This window comes from Melitaea cinxia, chromosome 10, assembly GCF_905220565.1.
Source record: "Melitaea cinxia chromosome 10, ilMelCinx1.1, whole genome shotgun sequence".
In the NCBI taxonomy this organism is placed as follows: Eukaryota; Metazoa; Arthropoda; class Insecta; order Lepidoptera; family Nymphalidae; genus Melitaea; species Melitaea cinxia.
In genome coordinates this window covers 15,064,773-15,090,500 of record NC_059403.1, presented here as the reverse complement: position 1 = coordinate 15,090,500, position 25,728 = coordinate 15,064,773, and the positions used below count along the sequence as shown (strand labels likewise).

The 25,728-nt window shown below is 34.3% G+C and overlaps 2 protein-coding genes across 2 annotated transcripts in view; one reads left to right on the top strand and one right to left on the bottom strand.

Annotated features, from left to right (window-relative positions):
* LOC123657112 (glutaminyl-peptide cyclotransferase-like) overlaps nt 1–25,728 on the top strand; it is a 33,434-nt gene that overhangs the window by 4,105 nt on the left and 3,601 nt on the right. The window contains exons 2-4 of the mRNA XM_045592697.1: nt 1,243–1,573; nt 2,180–2,412; nt 19,783–20,008. Coding sequence (XP_045448653.1) covers nt 1,243–1,573; nt 2,180–2,412; nt 19,783–20,008 — 790 coding nt within the window. The remainder of the gene's footprint in view (nt 1–1,242; nt 1,574–2,179; nt 2,413–19,782; nt 20,009–25,728) is intronic.
* LOC123657125 lies at nt 11,338–12,076 on the bottom strand. The gene is made up of 2 exons (XM_045592708.1): nt 11,915–12,076; nt 11,338–11,601 (listed from the first exon to the last, which is right to left on the bottom strand). Exons 1-2 carry the CDS (start codon nt 12,035–12,037, stop codon nt 11,362–11,364), a joined length of 363 nt encoding a protein of 120 aa, XP_045448664.1. The 5' UTR covers nt 12,038–12,076; the 3' UTR covers nt 11,338–11,361.

Below are 25,728 nucleotides of genomic sequence, written 5' to 3'. Positions count from 1 at the left end.
ACGAACTATAACTTGGGTATCTTTAAATCAAGAGTGAATAGGCATCTTCTAGGCAAGCGCGCACCACCTAAGGCTGCATCTTCACTTGACTTCAGGTGAGATCGCGGTCAAGCGCTAGTCTAGATATTTAAAAAAAAAAAAAAAAAAACTCATCGGCGTCTAACAAATTGGAACTTGTACATACATGTATCATCGTACATGAGTTTTTTTTTATGATTATGATTAGTTTGACACACACTTCGCACGAATTGGTATGTTTAGTTATGTTTCAATTACTTTTACTCTTTCGTTGTATACCTACAGATTAAAAGTTTGTGTTAGTTATGAGTCCTAAAAAGTATAAATCCTTGACAATTGCTCAAAAGAAGAAGTTAATCGAAAAGTACAGGGAGGTGGGAAGAAAGGCGACTTTTGTCATTGTTAAAGAATAGCAGTTAATAAATTTGTATGTAATAATTGATCAACACTTAATAATTAGAAAATTTATTTTTTTCTCTCAGAAATTTCGAACAATTTGATATTTCGAACACTAGATAATTCGTAATATTTTTTGAGTCCCCTGAGTTTCGAATTAACGAGAGTCGAATGTATTTACGTAAATAGAAGATAACGGTTACAAATCATTTTCTAGTATTATTACGTATGTTTGATTTGTGCGTGTTGTTCTATTTTTTTTTTTATTGTAAAGGTCTCAATATTAAACGATAACCTTAATTTAATTGCGTAAATATAACACAAATTCTTACTAGGTACGAAATGTTATGTTTATACTAGCGATCAACAGCGACGTACACTACGTGGAATTTAGACTTTTTCATGAAAATATTATTTAGTATTGCTTTCTGTGTCCTTCTTGAAGATGACGATTGATTCAGCTTGTAATATTCCACTGCTTGATAAAGGCCTCTTTCTCCATGTCGGAGCTTATTCCGCCCCGCAGCATCACTCCGGGTTGGGGGGTTACAATTGTTATCAAGTGTCTATGGCAACAACCGGGACCGACAGCTTTACGTGTTGTCAGAGGCCCGTTATGGAGACAGACTTGGACAGACACTCAGACAGGAAAGAAATATTTGTAAGCGAAAAAATATCTACTCCGAGCGGAAATCTAATCCGCGACGGACGCAGTTATATGATGTATAAATATAAAAGGCAATTTCATACATGTTCAAAGTGACTGTTGTATTTTGCAATCCAATAAAAACTGCATTCTAAATTCAGATATTTCATTTTTGTCCACAGAAATTCCATGAAGCTCAAGAACTCACAGATGACAATATTAAAACCATAGCACGGTTGTCAGATAAGCAACATTTTAAAAAGGTTCTAGATGAAATATTGATACCTAGAGTAGTAGGTACTCCTAATCATGAAAAAGTTGGTAATTACATAGTCAATGAGATGAGAGGGTTTGGATGGGACGTCACAGAGGATGTGTTTCCCGAACAGACGCCAGTTTTCGGGACTTTAAACTTTAGGAATATAATTGCCAAATTAAATCCTAACGCTGATAGATATTTGGTGCTGGCGTGCCACTACGACAGCAAGTATACGAGAGAACATGTTTTTGTTGGTGAGCTAATTATAATTTTTATATCATTGCAAACTTTGCGAAACCTCGTCGTTATTGAGAGTGTACGCCCACCATTAACACCCTTTATACATCAAATATATGCTCAACACATAGGTATACATACACCCACATTCATAATCCTTTTCTTTTACACGTTACACACCAATGTTAGTTTATATATATTTGATAGTTTTTGAATATTATTAACATGCTATTGAGAAGCCTACCCGAATAATGCAAAACTATTTACTGAAATATTTTATTTTGACAAAGCCCAGTTCTCAAGTGCGCTAAAAATTTTAAGCGAAATGTTTCTAATATATATTTTTATCAACAGAATTCTTTGCCATTAATCGTTTCATTTACCCCTCAAAGGATACAGCTATATACCTAAATGTTTTTAATTCTTATAAAGAAAGTGTTCAATTCAATTTGATATTTAATCAAGCATCCGTAAACAAACAATAGTACTTATTGGTATAATAGCAATTCAAACAACAAATCATCAAGCGATTAATAATTTTAAAAGTTCTAGAATATTCTTTGTAATTTTTAATCTTCCTACCGAATTCAAATCACGTAGTAACCTCGTCCTTGCTTTATCAGGAGCGACGGATTCAGCCGTACCTTGCGCTATGATGATCAACTTAGCTAAAGTTATGTCTAAACAGTTAGACAGTTTGAAGAATTCCTCGCCTAGTCTTATGTTCATATTCTTTGATGGAGAGGAGGCGTTCAGGCAATGGGGTCCGAAGGATTCGATCTACGGGGCCAGGCATTTAGCTAAGATGTGGCATGGAACGCCATACAAAGACGGTGCTAATCATTTGCAGAGGATGGTAAGTTACTTCTTACATACATTTTTAATCTTTAATTATATTTAGACTATAGTAAAGTTTCAGGCAATCAGCAGGAAAAAAATAGTTTTTCTTTTTTTTTTAAGTTAAAACGATATTAATTATTAAATTTGTTTAATAATAAACTTATATAAAATATTAAATTTAGGTTATTTTTAAGTATAAAGATTCGGTCCCGTATTTCGTCCTTTCGTTTTCGACGTCATTATTTGGTTTTTAAACACTTCATAAAAAAGGAGGTTCTTAAATCGGCTGTATTTTTATGTTGCTACCTAATAACTTCTTCATAACTATGTCAGTTTCGGAGTTACATACATTTAAAATTTACATTGTTACCGCCGTAATCCGTATTGGGCATGAGTTATCCTAAAATCCGCTCATCGGTCATTTCTACATCATATAATATAGGAGATTCGTACCAAATTTGGAGTCGATAGTTTAAAAACGGGAATTTTCCATTAACGCCCCCGCAACAATATAATAAGTAATGTGAAATTGCTAGTTAATACAATTTTTACTGTATGTAAATTAAATTAAAATGCGGTCTACGAATAAGATCAATTTAATCATTAATAATTTACGTATAATTGTGTTTGTTCGCAAACGAAAAAAAAAACTGACTTCAATTACATCGACGAGTAAATAATACAACGTAGATCGACGAAAAAATAGTCAAATAACTACGCGTTATCAAAGATTACTCAAAAAGTAGTTATCAGATCTCAATAAAATTTATATGTGACCACATGACAAACATCAGCTTTCGATTAAATTAAAAATTATCAAAATCGGTACACCCAGTAAAAAGTTATGCGGATTTTCAATAAGTTCCCTCGATTTCTCTGGGATCCCATCATCAGATCCTGGTTTCCCTATCATGGTACTAAACTAGGGATATCTTCTTTCCAACAAAAAAAGAATTATCAAAATTGGTACATCCAGTAGAAAGTTATGCGGTATAATACAACGTAGGTCGACGATAAAAACGTGAAGTAAAAACGCATTATTAGATATAACTCGAAAAGTAGTTGTTAGATCTCAAATAAATTTAAATGGGACCAATTGACACACACCACCTTTCGATTAAAAATTTTTTTGTCGAAATCGTTTGTTGAAAAGTTTGCCCGATATTTTACTCACTTAAATTACTTGGAAGTTTCGGGTTAAAAAGTAGCAAAAGAACCACGAAAAAAAACTTAGGTCATAACAAGTTTTATTTTTCATATCTTCGATTTTTTTTATAAGTAAATTATTTCTAAAGCGCAGAAAAATCCTGTATGGGGACTTTCCGGATGTACAAACTAGAACATATCCAAGGAAATCCGGTTACGTACCGTTGAAGCTAGAAATAGCTTTGCTTATAATAAATCACGATAGTATCTAACGCTTGAGACGTTTATGATCTTATTTTAATTAAAACACGCAATGAATATTTATTAAAGTTTATATATTTACGTATTATCGTTTATAAGGGGATTACATTATCTCTGGAGAGTATATCTGTGATACATTGAAGAATAATTACATAAAATACTTTTTGAAAAAAAAACTGACTTCATGTATTGAATGAATCTCTGTACCCAGATAAACCCGTGAGGTTTTCGTGGTAATTAAATTTTAAGAATTTTATTTATTGGCCAATGAACTAAAAAAAAAGTACGGTATATAAGCGAAAGGTCGCTAACATATTTTTAAGTCATGAAATCTCGAAAACTACTACATGTATGAAGTTGTAATTTAGAAAATATGTATTTTGTCAAGGGGGCATTTACATTTTAATAAACTATTAGAATGGAGTGTTAATGTTCGTGTGAAACTTTGCTTGCTTGTAATCGACTTTAAAAGTATGAACAGTTATACTGTTCATAACAACCAAGGGCCAGTTTCACCTGTTGTGGATAGTGTTTATCCTGCACATAAGTTGCGAATAGACTTCACTTCAGCCTATCGCAGTCCACTGCTAGACATAGGCTTCCCCAAGTTTGCGCCAAAAATTATGGCGCGAACTCATGTGTTTTGCCCTTAATCACCACGCTCTGGGCTGGCGAATTGGCGGGTAGACTTGTTTTGCCTTAGTTATAAAAATTACAATTTCTAGATTCACAATTGCGGATAGAAATATGCCACATAGTGAAATTCGATGGTGAAAACGAATAATATATCGTAAACTTTTATCCGTTGGATACCTTCATCTGTCAAATAGCGTTAAGAGCAACTGGTAAAACAGGCCTATAAGTTACTTTGTTTCAATATTATTTCAATAACATAGCTTAGAGTTGATAAGGATATGTAGGTTATATACAAATATTATTTTTTAAAGCGACTTAATTTTATAGCTTTCAATTATTAGGCTTCTGTTGAAGAGATTCAAGCATAGGTAAGGTAAAGCGTGGGCTGGTGTGCTACCGCCCACGGCGTCGCGGTACAAAAGACCTCGCGGCTCAAAGCTGAAATAAATTAAAACAAGGTAGGGAAAATCCAAAAGTGGACGCTACAAGTTTTTTTATAATTAAAAAGGAGATAAAATAACGAAAAGTTAATATATCGACATTTTTTAAAAGTTATTCTATTCATCATCATTTCAAGTGTTTTTTTATTGTTTACCTCAGAACTTTTTACTGGGTGAATATTATTTCTTCTACCTACATCACTTTCATAAGTTTTTACTGGGTGTACCAATTTTGATGATTCATTTCTTTTTAATTCAGTTAATGCTTGTCATGTGGTCCCAATTTTTCGTCTACGCACGTAATGAGTATTTTTCGTTTACCTACTTTGTGTTACTTGACGATGTAATTTAAGTCGGTTATTTTCGTTTTCGAGCTAACCCAATTATATAAACCCCTCTGCTGCTCCGCTATCAAAGGGCCTCGAAAAATGTACCTTGTCCACAATAAGTTTAGGTCTCGCGCTCCCACTGTATTGAAGGTAAATTATCGCTATTATGAGATGAATATCAACAATCACTATGATTCAATAACTAGCTGCCCAGACATACTTCGTTCTGTCAAAAGTTAATAGTAAAAAATAATATTTTTTTTTAGTATTAAAACATTCCGTGGGCCTTAAGGAACATTTGAAAAAAGTAAATTAGCCGAAATGGTCGAACCATTCTCGAGTTATGCGCTTAGTAACATTCATTTTTATGTATTACGCGATAAAAAATCAAGATACAGCTTTTGTTTTTAATGGCAAAATTACATACCTTTTTTTTTGAGAAAGAAAAGATATGTTCGTATGGTTCGTTCGTAAAAACCCAAACTAGTACGACTACTATTTACTAATTATGAATCATATCACAAATATTAAAAACGTTTCTCATAGATAACCTACATTATTATGTATCAAGAATTTATTATTGTTTATGGTTATTTCATATTAATAATACTAGCTGACCCGTTGAACTTCGAACTGCCATTTTTTGTAGATATAGATGCCCCAATAATTACGACCACAAAAAAAAAATAATGATTCAATTTTGTACAGCCGTTCAAAATAACTTCTGCGCGTACATTTTAACTGAAGTAGGGCACAGCAGGAAATTTCTTGCTCAAAATATGGAACAGCCCGACTGGGGTAGTACACGACCTTACAGAAGATCACAGCCAAATAATACGGTTTTCAAGCAGTGTTGTGTTCCTGTTGGTGAGTGAGGAGACCTGCCGGCCTAGCATGCATACAACGAGATATCTCTTGACGAGAGAGAGAGATAATGTCTACATCGAGTATTTTCTCGATTACCCTAACATGCGCACTACGAGAGACAAAATTCTTTTCCGAAGACTTCGCCTTGTTGAGTAGAGAAACATTATCAACCATAATCACAACTGAATATCATTCTTATTTCTTATGTCGTAAAGTTGAATTTACAAGGTTATTGACCAATCGTGCCAAACCGGGATGAGCCAAAGTTTGTATAATTTCAAACGAGTGACACATGTTTTATTTAACAATGTTCTCGGCCTTTTGGCTAAGATAAAAAGTGTATATCTAATTTAAAAAATCTAATATGGAAAATAAAACGGCGTAAGTAAATGAATTTAATTATATATGTAAAACAATATGCTCGTGTTGTGCTTTATATCTTGTCGCACATTAGATAATTGTAATTCTATCACGCATTGTTTTTTTTTTTAATTTTTAAAATTTTTTGAATTTTTGAATTTTTTTTTTGATTATTGATTTTACTTTTATTCTATTTAATTTTATTTTTACTTATTGATTTTTTTAATATAATTTTGTTTTGTTTTTTATTCTGAATGTTGTCTTGTCTTGTTGTACTAACCCAATATGGACTTATACTTTGGTCTGAAATAAAGTATTATTATTATTATTATTTAGAATAAGAAGCAACAGGGCGCAAATACGTTTTTTGTGTCATTATATGGCACACTTCACTCGACTTTTCGCATTTCCCGCTCTTCGTATACCGAAATTATATAATTATAATAGGGAAACGCCATGGTATACAAAAAATAGGCACCCGGTTTTATTTATTTTTTATTTATCGTCTTTCTCGTCGATAATATTGAAGACGAGAAGTTTCTCTTCCTAAAACGACAAAATTCGACAAAATTACGATGTCATGTTAGCTTCCGTAGAGATAAATATCACAGATCACTAAAATTTAATGATTATCTCTTCTTGACGTAACGAGAAGAGTATCGCGTGAGCAGAGCTCCTGCAGGCCTAGCATGCGCGCCACGACAAAATTTTGTCTACCCCTTTTCTCGTATTATCTCTCTATGTCTACAGTAGCTAACATGCGTGCACGCGATACTCTTCTCGTTACGTCAAGAAGAGATAATCATTAAATTTTAGTGATCTGTGATATTTATCTCTACGGAAGCTAACATGACATCGTAATTTTGTCGAATTTTGTCGTTTTAGGAAGAGAAACTTCTCGTCTTCAATATTATCGACGAGAAAGACGATAAATAAAAAATAAATAAAACCGGGTGCCTATTTTTTGTATACCATGGCGTTTCCCTATTATAATTATATAATTTCGGTATACGAAGAGCGGGAAATGCGAAAAGTCGAGTGAAGTGTGCCATATAATGACACAAAAAACGTATTTGCGCCCTGTTGCTTCTTATTCTAAATAATAATAATAATAATACTTTATTTCAGACCAAAGTATAAGTCCATATTGGGTTAGTACAACAAGACAAGACAACATTCAGATTAAAAAACAAAACAAAATTATATTAAAAAAATCAATAACTAAAAATAAAATTAAATAGAATAAAAGTAAAATCAATAATCAAAAAAAAAAAAATTCAAAAATTCAAAAAATTTTAAAAATTAAAAAAAAAAAAAAACTTTGCGTGATAGAATTACAATTATCTAATGTGCGACAAGATATAAAGCACAACACGAGCATATTGTTTTACATATATAATTAAATTCATTTACTTACGCCGTTTTATTTTCCATATTAGATTTTTTAAATTAGATATACACTTTTTATCTTAGCCAAAAGGCCGAGAACATTGTTAAATAAAACATGTGTCACTCGTTTGAAATTATACAAACGTTGGCTCATCCCGGTTTGGCACGATTGGTCAATAACCTTGTAAATTCAACTTTACGACATAAGAAATAAGAATGATATTCAGTTGTGATTATGGTTGATAATGTTTCTCTACTCGACAAGGCGAAGTCTTCGGAAGAGAATTTTGTCTCTCGTAGTGCGCATGTTAGGGTAATCGAGAAAATACTCGATGTAGACATTATCTCTCTCTCTCGTCAAGAGATATCTCGTTGTATGCATGCTAGGCCGGCTGGGGGGAATTGGGGGTTGCTGACGTCTATAAGCTAGGGTAATTGCTTATCATCAGTTGAGCAGTACGCCTGTTTGCCGACCTAGTGATATAAAAAAAAACATACGTTTCGGCGATTTATTTTTGTGTTAATATAGATATTAATTACGTAGTCGAATTTTTATAACTCAAACAAACACGCTTTTATTTTAATTTTAAATCACATAATTTATGTTAAAGGAGAATGCCCACCGCAGTATGGACTTTAGTTTCGCTTTGAAAAATTTTGTGCCATGATGATATTTACCACATTTTGTAGGTTCCTTAGTGTACATTTAATTAAAAAAAACGCTGTTTCTCTAGCTCGACGGGTATAATGAAAAAAAGTCACAACAAAAGTGGTTTTCTTATCCTTCTTTCATTTTGTATTTTTATTTACATTTGAAGTTTTAACTATCTGTAAATGTTTGAATATAATCTGAATGCAAGTAAGTTAATGCTTCAGTTTGCATATACTCTAGATTATTGAAGATATTTGACACAACAGAGATATTGACTTTCCCTTATACACAGGTTGATAACTTATGCACATGTTGTTTTAGAATTTGTGTTTTTAATCATTTAACTATGACCCAAGAAACCTACAAAAATATTTCAGATAAGACAGTGAGGCAATAAATAAAAAACAACTTGTGTATACAAAATCATTTTTTTTAACAAGTAAATACTACATTGTGCTATTCTTTGTAAGATAACTGACTTTGTTTTGAAATATAATTCTATAATAATAATTGGTATGAGGGGTATTTATTTGACACCTAGCAAACAGTCTTACAATCGTTTTGTAGATTAAACAATCAACAATTGGGATTGTGTTGTGTAAAACAAACAAATACTTTCATTTTGAAATATTTTAACAATTTAAATTATTCATTTTCAAATGAGAATTCATTAAATATGTCATCTAAAAACTGGGCCGGAGCAGTAACATCATTATATCTGCCCCACCCCAGGTACCACACCACACACATAACATGGGCACAACAACCTACAGTTCTGTTGCCCACAAGACAGCTGCAGCAATAACCTGATATAGCTTCGACACTATTGGCAACATTTTCATCTTTACTTATCAACAAATATGCATAATAAGTTCTGCCACCAATATGTCGAGACTTTATTCTCCCTCTCAGTAAGAAATGATTTGTGCCCAGAATAAGAGGAATATCTTCTTCAATTTCGTTATTAATTTCTATTGTGTAAGTGCCGTTTGTTCGTACGTGCTCACCGTAATATGAAGAAGCTTGCTTGAGCTGGTATGTCCCTAATGCAAATCTTTTCAAATCAGTTATGCTAAGTCTTGGGAACTGATCTAAATGTGGGTGGTGAGCATCAATGCTTACAAACGTAGCTCTTCGCCTATTATAATTTTCAATTCTTACAGTATTAGCAAGAACATTATCTATATGTAACCTACGTACCGCAATTGCCAAATATTCTGCTGCTTCTGGTATGTCTTCAATAAGTGGGTGCAATTTATTTGTTAAGGCACAGCCGTTCCGAAAATCGATCATTAAATGCTTAGCAGCTTTATTAAAAAACTCTTGGCGAAACAGTTTGAAGTCGCGTTTTAGACGACCATTGACCACTTCAACCACCCACCTACACATTGTTACACATCTCGACTTATTTGCTTGTTGTGTCGTAAGTTGATGCTCGCCTTCTGATAAAGACTCAGGCATATGAGCTTGATAGCCATATTCTATCAGTTCAGGTATTACATCCCTGAAACCTCTATCTAAAATAAAAATATCCCCCTCTCTAAAATATCTTCTCATTTCACCATTACTATTTCTAAATTCATTACTCATAATGGTAGCATCATTCACTGTCGCTCTATATGGACCTAAACAATCAAGGATATGGCCATCACAACAAACTATCATGAACGGCTTCACCAAATTAAGATGTTTATGTAAGCTGAAGGACTCTTTTTGAAATAAATAGTTGCTACTGCTTTGTACGTACACATATGTAGCATCACATATTACAATAGCGGGTCTCATTTCTGAAGAAGGATTAGGATTCCCGAACAGTCCTTCTGGAATTGTTTTATTCCTAGCTGCAACTTCTTCCACTGTCATGTGATTAAGGCCTAAATGTAAAGGAACCATCTGTTGGCTCATGCAGTTTCTTGCCTTATTCATATTTCTTTCTAAAGTGCTTCGGGGCATTTCAAATAAAGAACTGAGCCTTTCATTGCTATCACCGGTACGCAATTTGGCCAAATAAATACTTAATGCCACACTTGCAGAAGGCACTTCATTGTGCAGACTAGGCATTTCTGCTAAAAGTTCATGGAACTGAGCAGCTGTAACTCCAAGCCAATACTGGCAGAGATTGGGTGGCATCATATTTATGTTATTGAAATCCAACGTTCTTAAATTAATTCTCTCCATCATATTCAGCATGTGATCCATCTGTGATGCAGTAAAATCCCTAATATTAGATTGTAACTGCTCCCAACAATCATTTTCTAAATGGTATCTATCTGCAGACACGAGCAGAAGATGGAATGTATAATCTATAGCGACATAATAACATTTCCTTCACTCCAGTTGGTACCAATAAACGTTCAACATTTTCACATCCTGAAAATATACAATGTCTTGAGGTTGCTGCAACACGTGAATAAGTTTGTGATATTATTCTAGCAGTTTCTTGACGTTGTGGGACCGAAATATGTGGAAGTGGAGGCGTCACAGGTATATGTGGTGGTTCTCTATTATCAGTTTCCTCATTGAAGGCTTCAATAGGTCTATTGGCATCTTGCCGCGTTTGTTTTTGAACATTTCTCCTAGCAGCAAGCCAGCATGCAGTACAAACTCTATTCAGATGAGAAACCTGAAATTAAAATATTTGTTAAGCAATATATTTATAAAAATTACTAGAACAACTAATATTTTCTAAAAATCTTATCTTAATATGTATGGGTATGCTTTGATAATCATAAAGAGTACATTTTTCACTAAACAAGGTTGTTTAAAAAGGGTGTGAAAAGATTATTATGGGGTCGGCAATGCGTCATCAGGTGGGCTGTATGCTTGTTTATTGTTGTTGATATTAAAAAGGAGACTGAATGTAAGTTTTAAAAAATCACATATAATCATAGTAAAAAAAATACACAAAAAATAATATGTACCAAATGAGGAAATGTCCAACTAATTATAACATTCCTTTCTGGGCTGTCTGGATGTACAAGATGAGTGCGGGCCCGCAGAATAGATATACCACAAGCAAAGCACACATTTCTATGTCCAGACACGGGCGATTGGGCTGGTACACCATCGGGTACTTGTTGTAGCATTCCAAAGCACTCCAAGCATATTCTACTATTAGAAGAAACCTAGAAAGAAATTAATATTCTTAATACTTAGTTTATTTTTAGCTACTAAGCTTATTACATATAAATACCTAACTCACTGATATTAATTGGATGGATTGGAGCCCAGCATAATTATCAATGTTTTTTACTATGTCCAAAATAAATACAGCACTAAGCATGCGCCATATTGTAATATAAAGGCTTTGTAAACTCCAATTAGTAGTTTCAGTTCCCTCTTCTAATGAAATAGTTGCCTCAGTCATAAAGTCTACGAGTTTTTTAATAATTGCGAAGCTGAATAGGTTATAAAAATATGTTAATACTTTTAACTTACCGGCGTTGGTGATACCCAGACACGAAGAATATTCACCATAGGCTCTGTTGCATCTTCCACCATGCGCCAGCGCTGGTGCGCCAATCTCATAGAGCAATTGATACACCGGCGAGTAACATCCATTGTCGTAGATAGGTATAGGTTTGGTTCACAAACACACCGAAAGTAAAGAGTCTCTGTCTCAAATATATTTTCAATTTCTATAGTTCTAGGAGGAACACGAAGCTCAACTCGACAAAGAAAATAGAAAGAAAACAATAAAAAGCTCTGACACAATAACAAACGAACTTATTAGCACGAAAGTAGGTACGTCAGTAACAGTAAAACGAAATAGTTACACATTTGACTTATTTGATATCTTTTAAGTGAATATCGCATTATTGCCAGTTGTAGATCGATTATTGATTAATCGATTATGATTGACAAAACACTAAAACAGGATACTTTCAGATAGATTAATCAAATAAACTCATATTATTATCAAATAAAAATTGATTTTCTTTATTATTTAACATGTTATTATGAACTGCCAATTCGATATTTAAATAAAATAAATATAAGTGTATCGATTATATTTTGGTGAGTCGATTCGCTCGTACGAAAATTGCAATACTGAAGATTCAAATGTCAATAACAAAAAATACTTGGGAATTGCGAGTAAAACGGAAATGAATAAATTACTGCTTAAGGACGCTATCACATTTTTCACTCGCTCAAGTTTAGGTATTTAAATCGCAACACAATAACATTACGCGTACACACACATTGATACCGCTATCTGCTCGATTTTGTACCGACGTAACTAATCTTGGTACTTGAAAGTATTAATTTTTAATTTTACTGGTATTGATTAGTAAATTTAGTAGTAAGTTTAAAGTCGAACTTGGTAACTGTTACTAAGTACCTACTATTCACGGAACCTCTCCCCTACTCTGTTTATGACGATGTCTTAAGGCGTCAGGGTATCTACTACTCGTTCGTCGTACTATACAATAAAATATAATAGATAATAATACGCTTATTTTTATAATTCAAAATCACATACAATTTTAAGTTATATTATTATAGTTTTAACATTATAATAATATAAACATAACATATTTTACGTAAACAATCTATACAAATAAATAAAATTGGACTGTCCTTTAGTTATATTAAAATACTGCTTTTTACTAAATGCATACGGATGTATACACGGTCCATATACCAAAATAACATTTTTCCAATTTTTGTCTGTCTGTCTGTCGGTATGTTCCGGCTAATCTCTGAAACGGGTGGACCGATTTTGACGGTACTTTCACTGGGATATATCTTATGCAATAAGGAGTAACATAGGCTGCTTCTATTTTAGAAATTTATTTATTTTATAGCTCTGCAAACGGAACAATGATGATGATGATGAATGTAAATTTAAAATAAAATAATTTTTAACAAAAAAAAACCGACTTCAAACAGGAAACTTCTTCAATATTATAAAATATTTATTTAATCATTTCTGATTAACTAAATCAAAATACGAATTACTTTGTACTAAGTAAGTTTATTTTTCACTTTTTAGTTTCCTGTTAGAAGTCGGTTTTTTTTTGTTAAAAATTATTTTATTTTACAATTTTTAGTGATGGGTAGACCTAACAAGGATGCTTTTTCTCTTGTGTCGGGGGTCCGGAAACATACACAATACACAAGCACAAACATCCAGATCATGACAAACATCTTATATGGCCAATACAAATGTCTGTCCTGCGCGGAGATTGAACCCACTAACGCCAGCGCAACAGCCAGTGCTGTGACCGCTGCGCTAACGCGTCGACATACTATGAGTAAAGTTCGCTATCAGGTGCACGTAATAACAACCGGGACTGACAGCCTAGCGTGTTCTCCGAGGCTAGGTTGGGAGAACCACAAGGATTAACAACTAGACTGAAAATAAATATTTGTATAAACATAAATATCCACTCCAAGCGGGAATTGAACCCGCGACCGTCAGTGTTTAGGCGCCGCCGACGCGGCACATGCACCATTATATCAAAGCGGTCGTCAAACAGCAAAAGGTAACTGCTATAAATTGTTGAGAAATTCCCTCGAGTGTTTATGGGCTCCATCATCAAACCTGGTCCTGTGACACAGATGACCACACAGCAGGTAATTCCTCGAATATCTTTCGTCTCCATCATCAGACTGTAATGGCACTTGTAACTCATATAGGTGCAAAGTTCTCATCGATAGAAACGAATTAAGTTCAAACAGCAGGTAATTGCTATAAATCGTTAAAGAGTTCCCTCGACTATCTTTTGTCTCCATCATCAGACTGTAATGGCACTTATAACTAATACAGGTGCAAAGTTCTCATCAATAGAAACGAATTAAGATCAAAAAGCAGGTAATTGCTATAAATTGTTGAAGAGTTCCCTCGACTATCTTTCTTCTCCATCATCAATCAGATCGACTCCAACCCTTTATTAAATAGTAGTGCTTTATAATACTTAATGAAAACATGATTAAATTTACTAGTCACCCGTACGATTTTTGAAAGTTTCCCTCGATTTCTCTGGGATCCCATCATCAGATCCTAGTTTCCTTATCATAGTACCAAACTAGGGATATCTCCTTTCCAACAAAAAAAGAATTATCAAAATCGGTTCATAAACGAAAAAGTTATCTCCGAACATACATTAAAATATATATATATATATATACGGTCGAATTGAGTAACCTCCTCCTTTTTTTGAAGTCGGTTGAAAGGAAGACAAATTGTAAAGATTACTTATTATTATTGATTATTATATATAAACCAGATGCATAGCAAAGACAATCGATTGTGAAGTATCAATTTCGTCCAAGCACAGTACACACAAAAAACTCATTTTTTACGTAATTATTACTTGCGCTGAAGCGATACAGCCGTGCTTCCATGAGCGCGTTTCGGCGCGGAATGACGAACGACGATGGTTCACTTGTAAAAAATGTATGAAGAAATTTGAGAGCGTTTCTTATTTTTCTCATAAATGGAAATATTATTTATTTTTATATAAAATATCTAGCGCTACGCATAGAGGACTAAATAAGCAACAATTTCTTAGTGTATTTATTTTTCTTAGTGCAGTGTATTTAGGCTATAATGGTTCCAATTCAGACCCGTCTTTTTTTAATTTTTTGCGATTTCTGTGATGGTTAAACTGTATTTGTGTGAAAAGTTTGTATGGGGCTATAGAATTTTTATGGTCTCACTCGGAGATGAATATATTATCTTTCATTTGAAACCAAGATATCCTCTCAGGGTGACTCCTAATTAATTAAAATGGTACGTGAAAAACACTGATATTTGTAGAAAAATGTGATAGCGTCCTTAATATGTGGATTCTTATCCGTCGAAGTTATGGCTAAGTATTTTACAATGGCTAGTGAAAATTAAAAACTTAGTTTTTAATATTAATTTGGTTTAGGCACAACGACGTGGAAGGAGGAAACCACCTATGGGCATTCCCCTTTAAGATCATTCTTAATTTTTGATCACCTTTTATATTTCTGGATATCGCTTGCTTTTCATGTTTCGTCCTTGACTCAACCTCGTCGACCAAAAAATAAACTTTGTGAGTATATATTAAGGATTTGTAAAATAATAGGATAAGTTTGTTTTATAAAAAATATTTATTAAAAAAAAAAGAAAACTGATACAAGTCATCTTAATTTATTTATACGTTACATTATAATATTCTTGTCTATATGCAAAGTTTACTTATTATCATAATACACACATTAATATTTTAATAAAGACCACGAAATGAGGACATTTCTTGATGATAATAGTTTGTATACAAATAAGCGCTGAGTATTATATTCACCATTAAAATTACGAAACAAAATATTATGAGTGAGAAAAAAAGCGGGAGTTTTAATATCAAGCTGTCTAATAGTGTCGTGATCTTATGTATTTAAATTAACACAAAATTGAAATTTATAATTCTATCAGCAGCAATGATATGATTACTATTTTTCTATAATATTATTATGCAAGTGTAACTAGGTCGCATAGTAAATGTATACACTCTATAATAACAAAAAAAAAATAATTGTGTTTGCTCGCAAACGAAAAAAAAACCGACTTCAATTACATCGAAGAGTAATACAACGTAGATCGACGAAAAAATAGTAATACTTTGTTCGTATTCCATATAACGCGACATTATAAAATTGTAGAATTATATAATGTTCTACTGTTATTTCTAACATTTTGTTAGCGATTGTAGGCAGAAATTTCATAAAAGGCCCGTCGTCGATTCGCGCGAAGCGCTGACATCGCTTATTACGGCGGGTTTTTTAGTTGAAGCGGATTTATATTGAATTACGGTTTATGTCTTTTTTATTAAAAATATGTACTGTTCATGTTTTCACACAGCTCCGATGCACGACTGGAGTTTACCCCTTCAGATCAACTGTCTAAATAGGCACAAAAAGGCTTACTAGTCTGAGAAATATATTATTACTATATCAAATTGTAAATAAATGAATCTAATAACGCCATCTATCGGAACCTAATTGCGTTATTAGAAAACGTCTGAACGCCATCTCTAACAAGGTCATTCGTTCAGTAGATTTTACTGTTCATTTTTTTCATTCCGGGGCCTTAAATGAAAATCGATTCTTAAGGAGAAAACTCCAAAAACAGTCAAGTAAATACGCCATATCAGATATAGCTCAAAAAGTTCGAGTCAAATCTCAATTATATTTAAATGGGACCACATGACAAGCACCACCTATCGATTAAAAAAAGAATCATCGATATCGGTCCACCCAGTAAAATAGTAATGAGGTTAATATAACGTTGGTCGACGTAAAATAGCCAAGTAAATACCCAGTATTAGCGATAACTCAAAAATTAAAAGTTCAAATATATTTATAACGAATAAACTGCTACTCTCTACTTAGTGGAATATTGTAATTTGATCGATAGTGAACGAAGTAATTTCATTAAATTTTCATAGATGGCGTTGTGGCAAAGTATTGAACATGACCACAGTCGTCTTAACATCGTCATGTAAATACGTGTCATCAAAGATTACTCAAAAATTGCTCATTATATCTCAATCATATTTAAAACGGACGACATGACAAGTATTAGCTTTTGATTTATACAAAAAAGATCAAAATCAGTGCACCCAGTAAAAAGATATAACGTATAATACAACGTAGGGTGACGAAAAAACCGTCAAGTAAATACGCAATATTAGATATAACTCACAAATTACTAATCAAATCTCAATTTAATTTGAATGGGACCACGTGACGAATAGTAACTTTTAATTTATATAAGAAACGTCAAAATCGGTGCACCCAGTAAAAAGTTATAAGGTATAATACAACGTAAGGTGACGAAAATAATGTCAAGTAAATACGCGTTATCAAAGATTAATCAAAAAGTAGTTATCAGATCTCGATAAAATTTATATGTGACCACATGATAAACATCAGCTTTCGATTAAAGTAAAAATTATCAAAATCGATACACCCAGTAAAAAGTTATTGCGGATTTTCAAGGGTTTCCCTCGATTTCTCTGGGATCCCATCATCAGATCCTGGTTTCCTTATCATAGTACCAAACTAGGGATATCCTCTTTCCAACAAAAAAAGAATTATCAAAATCGGTACACCCAGTAGAAAGTTATGTGGTATAATACAACGTAGGTCGACGAAAAAAGCGTCAAGTAAAAAAACGCATTATTAGATATAATTCGAAAAGTAGTTGTTAGATCTCAAATAAATTTAAATGGGACCAATCGGCACACACCACCTTTCGATTAAAACAAAATTTGTCGAAATCGGTCTACCTGGTCAAAAGTTCTGATGTAACATACATAAAAAAAAAAAAAAAAAAAATACAGTCGAATTAGAACCTCCTCCTTTTTTGGAAGTCGGTTAAAAATAATAATAATAATAATAATAACAGGTAAAAGGAAGAAGGTTTTGTATTACGTTAAATATTTTCGTGATCTTAGATATTTTAATCAAAGCAAATTTAAAAGTTATAATTGCAATCAATAGTTCATTACTAGTTTTTTTTTTTTTTTTTTTACACTAATCATGCGGTGATTTATGAATAGAATTCCTATTGACCACATCAAGGTTGGTCTACCCAATTTTTATTTTATAAATACTTGGAGGTCGTTAATGAATTGTATATTAATTTTTTAGTATTTAAAGTTGAAGGTAAAACAACTTTTTTTTTATTAAAACTGATAGCTTTAATAAAACAGTTTTTCTCTTTTTCTTTTCTTTTTAAAGTAACGTCAGAGTTAAAATCATATTCATCAGATATGGGGATCAATAAAAAATTAGGTTGAGTAGCTCTATTATAATTATGTATTTCTGCTCATGAGTTATAGGTAAGAATTGGCGATAGCTAACAATAAATTGTTAATTCGTTGTGAGATGTCAGAAAAACGTTTCATATTAAATATCTTAATACTGTACTTTTTGCAGATTTATTATAATGTCGAAATATTAACTGAAGAAGTATAATAAAATGATCAAAAACGAACAAATATACAATACTTTAAAATGTCATTGTTGACACCTATATGTAGTGGTCTGTTATTGTCACTTGTCATCTCATTTAAACGATCACAACAGAATAACCCCCTGCTGTATACTGTTATTCTGCCCTAAATTATATCATCCGAACAAAATAATGACAGCCATTAGATGAGCAAACCTTGAACTGAAATTATTTCGTTTTGTAACAAACTTTTTTACCTTTACTTATTGTCATCATTTTCGGAGGGTATAATAGAAGAAATAAAGTTTGTTAGGAAGAAATTAGGAAGGCATACATTAAAATTAAATTATTTTGTGTGTGTGTGTGTGTGTGTGTAAATATATAAATTACTTTAGTTTTTAACACTTTACGCGTGTAGGTACATGTTTATTTTGCGATGTTCCTTTTTTTTATACAACTAGGTCGGCAAACAAGCGTGCGGTTCACCTAATGGTAAGCGATTACCGTAGCTTATAGACGTCAGAAACCAGAAGTACCCGACCCTATCCCCAATCCCCCTCAGGAGCTCTGGTCACCTTACTCACCAACAGGAACACAACACTGCTTAAAAGCAGTATTATTTAGCTGCGATCTTCTGTAAGGTCGAGGTACTACCCCAGTCGGGTTGCTCCAAATTTTGAGCAGGAATTTTCCTGCTGAGCCCTAGCTCAATTAAGTTTCCTTCAATTTTGAGATGTTATCTTGCGAGATATGTGTCAATAAATCGTAAAACTAGTCTCTTGAGATAATGCGGATTATAATTTATGAGTCATACAATATAAACTCGGACGGTTACAATACAATACAATAGAATTTTCTCGATATATTATTTTATTCTATATGTTAATATATACTCCGAATTGTAACAAGTCAATTATTTATTTTTACAATGTGTCATATGATTTTGCGCCAACGCAAGCATTTATGATTAGACATGCTATCTAGGTGTTACCAAATTTGTGATGTCTAGTCGTTTTTTGTTTTATTTTATTCAGCTTTATTACAGCAAAAAATTGTTGATTTTTCGTTGACCCAATTACCTTATTCCAATTAGAGAAAAAAAAGTTACAATCACGAGTTTTACTGAGCAGGTCCCAGCAAGTACCTCAGTCTTGCGGAAGATCACGCTCACAGCTAAATAATACTACTCTCGAGTGTTGTGTATATGTTAATTACGGTAGCCAGAGTTCCTGGAACTTAAGGTCGGGATTAAAACCGACAAGCGCTTGCAAAGCTAATTTTGTATACAATACCTTAAAAATAATAAGAAATGATAATCGAAGAAAAACTTATAAATGTAACCCAATTATCACTAACAGGAGAATTTTACTTTTAGGACGTATTAGTTCTTCTAGATCTTCTCGGATGTCCCGATCCAGTATTCTACAGCTACTTCAAATCCACTGAAAAGTGGTACATACGAATGGCAGTTGCTGAACAGAGGTTGGCAGAGCTGGGTCAGATGACTGCGTATTCGCAGGGTAAAGATGAGCAGACGTACTTCAGGCTGTCCAGCTCGAACGCTTTTATTGAGGATGACCATATACCGTTTATGAGGCGAGGTGAGTTAAAATACAGCGCGATTTTTTAATGATAATATTTATTAGTACCAATTTGATTGCCATATATTACTGTCTTGATTTATTTGTTTTGATTTTTTAGCCTGTGAATTTAGGCTGCTAGGCAAGGTGCCTCCGTGTAGGGGTAAGATATCTGTAATTCTAGAATGAAAAAAGAAAGTAGTTAAATATATTGCTCATCGTAAAATTTGAGAGCGGCTGGATTGATTTGATGAAATATTTTTTTATGTTTTCTAACACTTTGTATAAGGTTCTTGCGTAATGAAAAATAACGAAATTGAAATATATCAAAAGTTACGATTATTTAAAAATAATTCGTTTGATACTTCGCAAGATAGAATAAAACTAGCGACCTCTTTTCGTACATATTTTTCTACAAATCAAGTAATCACCAACGTACCAATTACCATATACTAAAACCGAAACACGCTGCATCTTACGGCGTAAGAATTATTCCAATCGGTTCAGTAGTTTTCGCAGCATAACCGAACAAAAAAACCGGCTCTTCATTTATTAAATACAAAAGTATTTTAGACTCGCTGACTCAGTTAGCTGTGAGCCTTCTTTTTTATATGTGTAACATAATTATTTATTGTTATCTAACCTATCTTCATTTTATTTGACTGCTTCAGTAGAAATATAGACGATTGTTTCGATGCATATAAATTGATAATGATAATATGAATGATAAAACCGATCTGGTTTGGTGGGGCGTGCGCCATGTACACGCCAAATTAAAAATATATAAAAACTATATAAATAAATAAAAACTTTATATTTATTTATTTATTTATAGGGATATTTGTAGTTGTACAAATATTTCTTTCCAGTTTGGATGTCTTTCCTTGTGATTCTCTTCACCGTGCTTCGGAGAGCACGTTAAGCCGTCAGTCCTGGTTGTTATCATGTACACCCGATAGCGATTGTTACTCATAGTAGGGTATATATCCGCCGACCAGCAGTGGAGCAGCGTGATGGATTAAACTTCGATCCTTCTCCTACATGGTGAAAGAGGCCTATATCCAGCAGTGGGATATTACAAACTTAATCGTGATGTATAATAAAAATTTGGTTTTCCCAAAAAGTATACACGTCAATTTATCTTAAGTAGTTCACAATCTGTTCGAGTGTTCTTTAGTCATGTCGGGGAATAATACAACTTATTAAAATATTTTACATTATTTTATACATAGAATGGAAAAGTTTTGTTTATATATCTCTACAAATATATTATACCTAGCTGTACCCCGCGGTTTCACTCGCTTTAATTTGATAACAAAACGTAATAATTACTATAAATATTATATAGCCCAAAGCCTTCCTCTTTACATTTCCTATCCAACACAGAATAAAATAAAAACATTCAATTAGAACCAGTACTTCCTGAGATTAGCGCATACAAACAAATTTTTCAGTTTTATTATATTAGTATAAATTCTTTAATAATAACTTTTTTTCGAAATCGGTAATATTTTATGTGACTGTAGATTATATAATTATTGTACGATGCCTATTGAAATCTTATCCATAAACTGTACCTATTGTGCCTAAATTAATGCTTTTATTTGACTGATTTTTAACTGACTTCAAAAAAGGAGGAGGCTACTCAATTCGAATTCGTATATAAGAGTGGTACCATGATAAGAAACCAGAATCTGATGATGAATCCTTCGAAAATCGTAGTGACGACTAGTGCGTTTATTAATTTTTTTCGTCTACTTTCGTTGTATTACTTGTCGATGTAATTGGAGTAGTTTTTTTTTCTCGTTTGCGAGCAAACACAATTATTCTGTACATACTTAGCTTAGGGATACTTAGGAATTACTTATTAGGCTTAATAATTTGATTTTTTTTAATCTTTAAATAAATTCAACAAATACAAAATAAACAAATGGCAGTTTTATCCGCGTTTCAGAAACGTAAATAGATAAGAACGCTTTTAAATTTATCAATCTTTATCGTTAAAAGATTTTCGTTAATCAATCTTCCCACACTACATGTACTGTATAATCAAGATTAGTGCACTCGAGTGAAAGGATTGACGGAAAACGAAGCAAAACTGATAGGCCGTAAAAGGTTTTATATTGGTTCGTTAATATGATTATGCATGCGTAGGTAGGCCGTGTTTGTTGTATCGAGAACACTTAGAAAATGTGTAAAACTAATTTTCCGCCGCGACTTCGCTCGCGTCTAGTACGCGACTTTGAATGTTCGTTTTCTTCCGTTAAAATATGGTCTGTCACTCAGTGATAACGATTCTGCTGATTTTTTTATTCAGTACTAGCGACCCGCCCCGGCTTCAAAAAAACTATCAATGTTCCTCTACTATATTACGCATGTATTATGTATACATAATTATAAACCTTCCTCTTCAATCAGTCTATTTATTAAAAAAAACCGCATCAAAATCTGTTGTGTAGTTTTAAAGATTTAAGCATACATAGGGACAGAGAAAGCGACTTTGTTTTATACTATGTAGTGATAGTCGGTAGTTTTTTAAATTTTAGTAAAAGTGTTGATTATAATAATAATTGTGTTTGTAGGCAAACGAAAAAAACCGACTTCAATTAATTATATCGATAAGTAATACAACGTAGGTAGACGAAAAATTAGTCAAGTAAATACGCAGTATCAAAGATTACTTCAAAAGTTGTAATCAGATCTCGATAAAATTTAAAGTGACCACATGTCATGATAAACATCGGCTTTCGATTAAATTAAAAATTATCAAAATCGGTACAAGCAGTAAGAAGTTGCGGGGATTTTCGAGTTTCCCTCGATTTCTCTGGAATTCCATCATCAGATCCTGGTTTCCTTATCATGGTACCACACCTGGGATATCTCCTTTCCAACAAAAAAGGAATTATCAAAATCTAAAAATAAATCATTTGATGCATTTTGCATTCAAGATAAAGGTCGGATTTTATCATGTATCGTCGTATGTATGTATGTATGTATGTATGTATGTATTTATGTATGTATTTATGTATGTATGTATGTAGCGTATGCATGTAGGTAGGTATATATCGTGTAACGTCATGCAATCATTGTTTTAACCAAATCTCTGTGTTTGTTGCGGAATAACCGTTTTTGTATGGAGATTGTCGGTCTATTTGCTTGCCTCTGATGTTATTTTAAAATGCCTAAAATACTTTACATTTTAATTTGATTGCGATATATAGTAGCTCATCATTGGCCTCAATCCGTCTGTTGCAGACGATTTAAACAGTGTCAGCTTGAGTTAATTACACAGCTCTTTTCGTGACTAAATAAGCCGATACGTGAGCGACAACCTTTGCCACACGCCCTGCAGGTAAACCGGGTGGTGTCAGCGACGGAAGAAGCTTGTTGTTGTCGCGTTCTTCTTGCCGCTAAAGTCTCAAACCAAGCTTGATCGTGTATCTTGCGTCCGTCCACAACAACTTTACGCCATCCGTCACGACTCTCGGCAACTGCTTCCCAGTTTTGGTGGTCGATACCAAAGGCGTGCATATCTCGTTTAGCGCAATCCTTAAACCGTAGCATGGGCCTCCTCAAGTTACGTTTTGCGTTTGCTACAGCACCAAGCAAGATCCGCCGAGGCAGGCGCGAGGGCTCCATTCGATGCACATGCCCTAGCCAACGCAACCGCTTCTGCTTGAGTAACGCTGTGAAGCTAGGCAGCTGTGCAATATTAAGAACCCGCTCGTTGGTAACTCTGTCCTCCCAGGATATGCCCAAGATGTTACGAAGACAGCGCATATGGAAGGCGTTTAGTCGACGTTCTTGTTTCGCGTACGTCGTCCAGGTTTCAGCTCCGTAAGAGAGAATACTCAAGATGCATGCCTGATAGACGATCATCTTGGTACGCGTGGTAAGATGTTTGTTTTTCCATACTCTCGTATTAAGCTGCCCGAAGGTGGTCGCCGCTTTGCCGATACGAATATCGATCTCCGCATCAAGCGAGAGATTGTTCGACACGGTAGACCCTAGATACGTAAACTTGTTTACGACAGCCAGGGGCACGCCATCCAACGTAATTTTCGGTATTTTCGTGCTTCCCTGCACCATCACAACGGTTTTTTTGGCATTTATCGTCATTGAGAACAGTGCACACGCCCGGGCGAACCTGTCCAATATGGTCTGAAGCTCGAGAGCGGAGTCAGCGACAAAAGCTGCGTCATCGGCAAATAAGAGGCTGTCTACAAAAATGTCCTCGCGATTACGCTTGGATTTGAGAAGTTTTGTGATGTTATAGAGCTTCCCATCCGTCCTCGTATAAAAATGGATACCCTGTTGGTCATTGCCGAACGCTTCTCTTAAGAGTAATGAAAAGAATATACCAAACAGGGTAGGGCCAATACGCAGCCCTGTCGCACACCTCTACGCATCTCGAACGGACCGGATGTGTTTCCGTTGAATATGACAGAACCTTTCATATCTTTATGGAAGCATTTCGTCAGGCTCAGAAGTTTTGATGGACACCCAATGCTTTCAAGTCCGTTATATAGTCCATCTCTGCTAACCGTATCGAAAGCCTTATTCAGGTCAACGAACGCCACAAACAGAGGTATGTTCTGCTCCCTACTCTTCTCCTGTAGTTGTCGGAGCGTAAACACCATATCGATTGCGGAACGCTGTGCACGAAACCCGCACTGTGATTCCGGATACACACGATTAGCTAGTTTCTGGATTCGCCCAAGAACCACTCGTCCAAAAAGCTTGCCTACTATGCTTAGTAAGGATATCCCACGGTAGCAGTTACAAGCGCCGCGGTCGCCTTTACCCTTATATAAAGTTATGATGTTAGCGTCGCGCATATCTTGCGGTATGTATCCTTTTTCCCAGCATTTCCACAATAGATTGTGCAGAACAGGTAATATACACTTGAGTCTGATTATTTCGGCGTGGGTGCCATCGCTGCCGGGGCTTTTGCCGCATTTTAGCTGCTTGACAGCTTTGAGCAATTCCTCTACAGTAGGCGGATCGTCTAGCTCCTCCCAGGTGGCCAGTTTCGGCATGTTATGCACAGCCTCCCGCTGAACGTCCACTGGTTGTGAATATAGACCGGTGTAATATTCCACCCATCTCGACATTTGCCTCAGGCTATCTGATATAATAGTGCCATCAGCTTCTTTTAGTGGAGCTGTCTTCTTAATAACTGGCCCTAAAGCGGTTCTGATTCCTGAGTAAACGCCGCCAAAATTACCCGTGTCTGCGCAAGATTGAATGCTCATACAGAGGTCGTTCCAGTAAGCGTTAACAAAGTGCCGCGTACTACGTTGCAAATTTGCTTTAGCAATTCTAAGCTCATCGGATGATTTCGGACAGGGGTTTTTTCGGTAGTTTAGAGCTGCCTTACGTTTGGAATCCAGCAGAGGTTGAAGTTGCTGGATGTTGTCAATAAACCAGTCCTGTGATTTAGTATCCTGGTGGCCAAACACTTCACAAGCTGTTGTTGTTAGGAGTCGTTTGACTTTACTCCACTCTTCATCTACAGACATAGAAGCATCCCAGGAAGCGGTTTCGCTGCGAACCGAAGTCTCATATTTTTGGACCATCTCATCGTCTCTGGTATTTTGAAGAGCAATTCGTCTTCTACCGAACGGCCTGGATGAGTGGATCTTTTTTTTTTACGACGGCAATACACGCCACGACGAGGGAGTGGTCTGTTTCGCATTCGGCGCTGTGAAAGGTACGTGTGTGAAGTGTTTCGCCCAGGT

Bases quoted from the DNA above. Each gene is read 5' to 3' on its own strand.
- LOC123657125 (XM_045592708.1), bottom strand. From the start codon at position 12,037: ATGGATGTTACTCGCCGGTGTATCAATTGCTCTATGAGATTGGCGCAC. The intron at 11,602-11,914 runs GTAAGTTAAAAG...ATTTCTTTCTAG, and splicing joins TCTGGGTATCACCAACGCCG to GTTTCTTCTAATAGTAGAAT.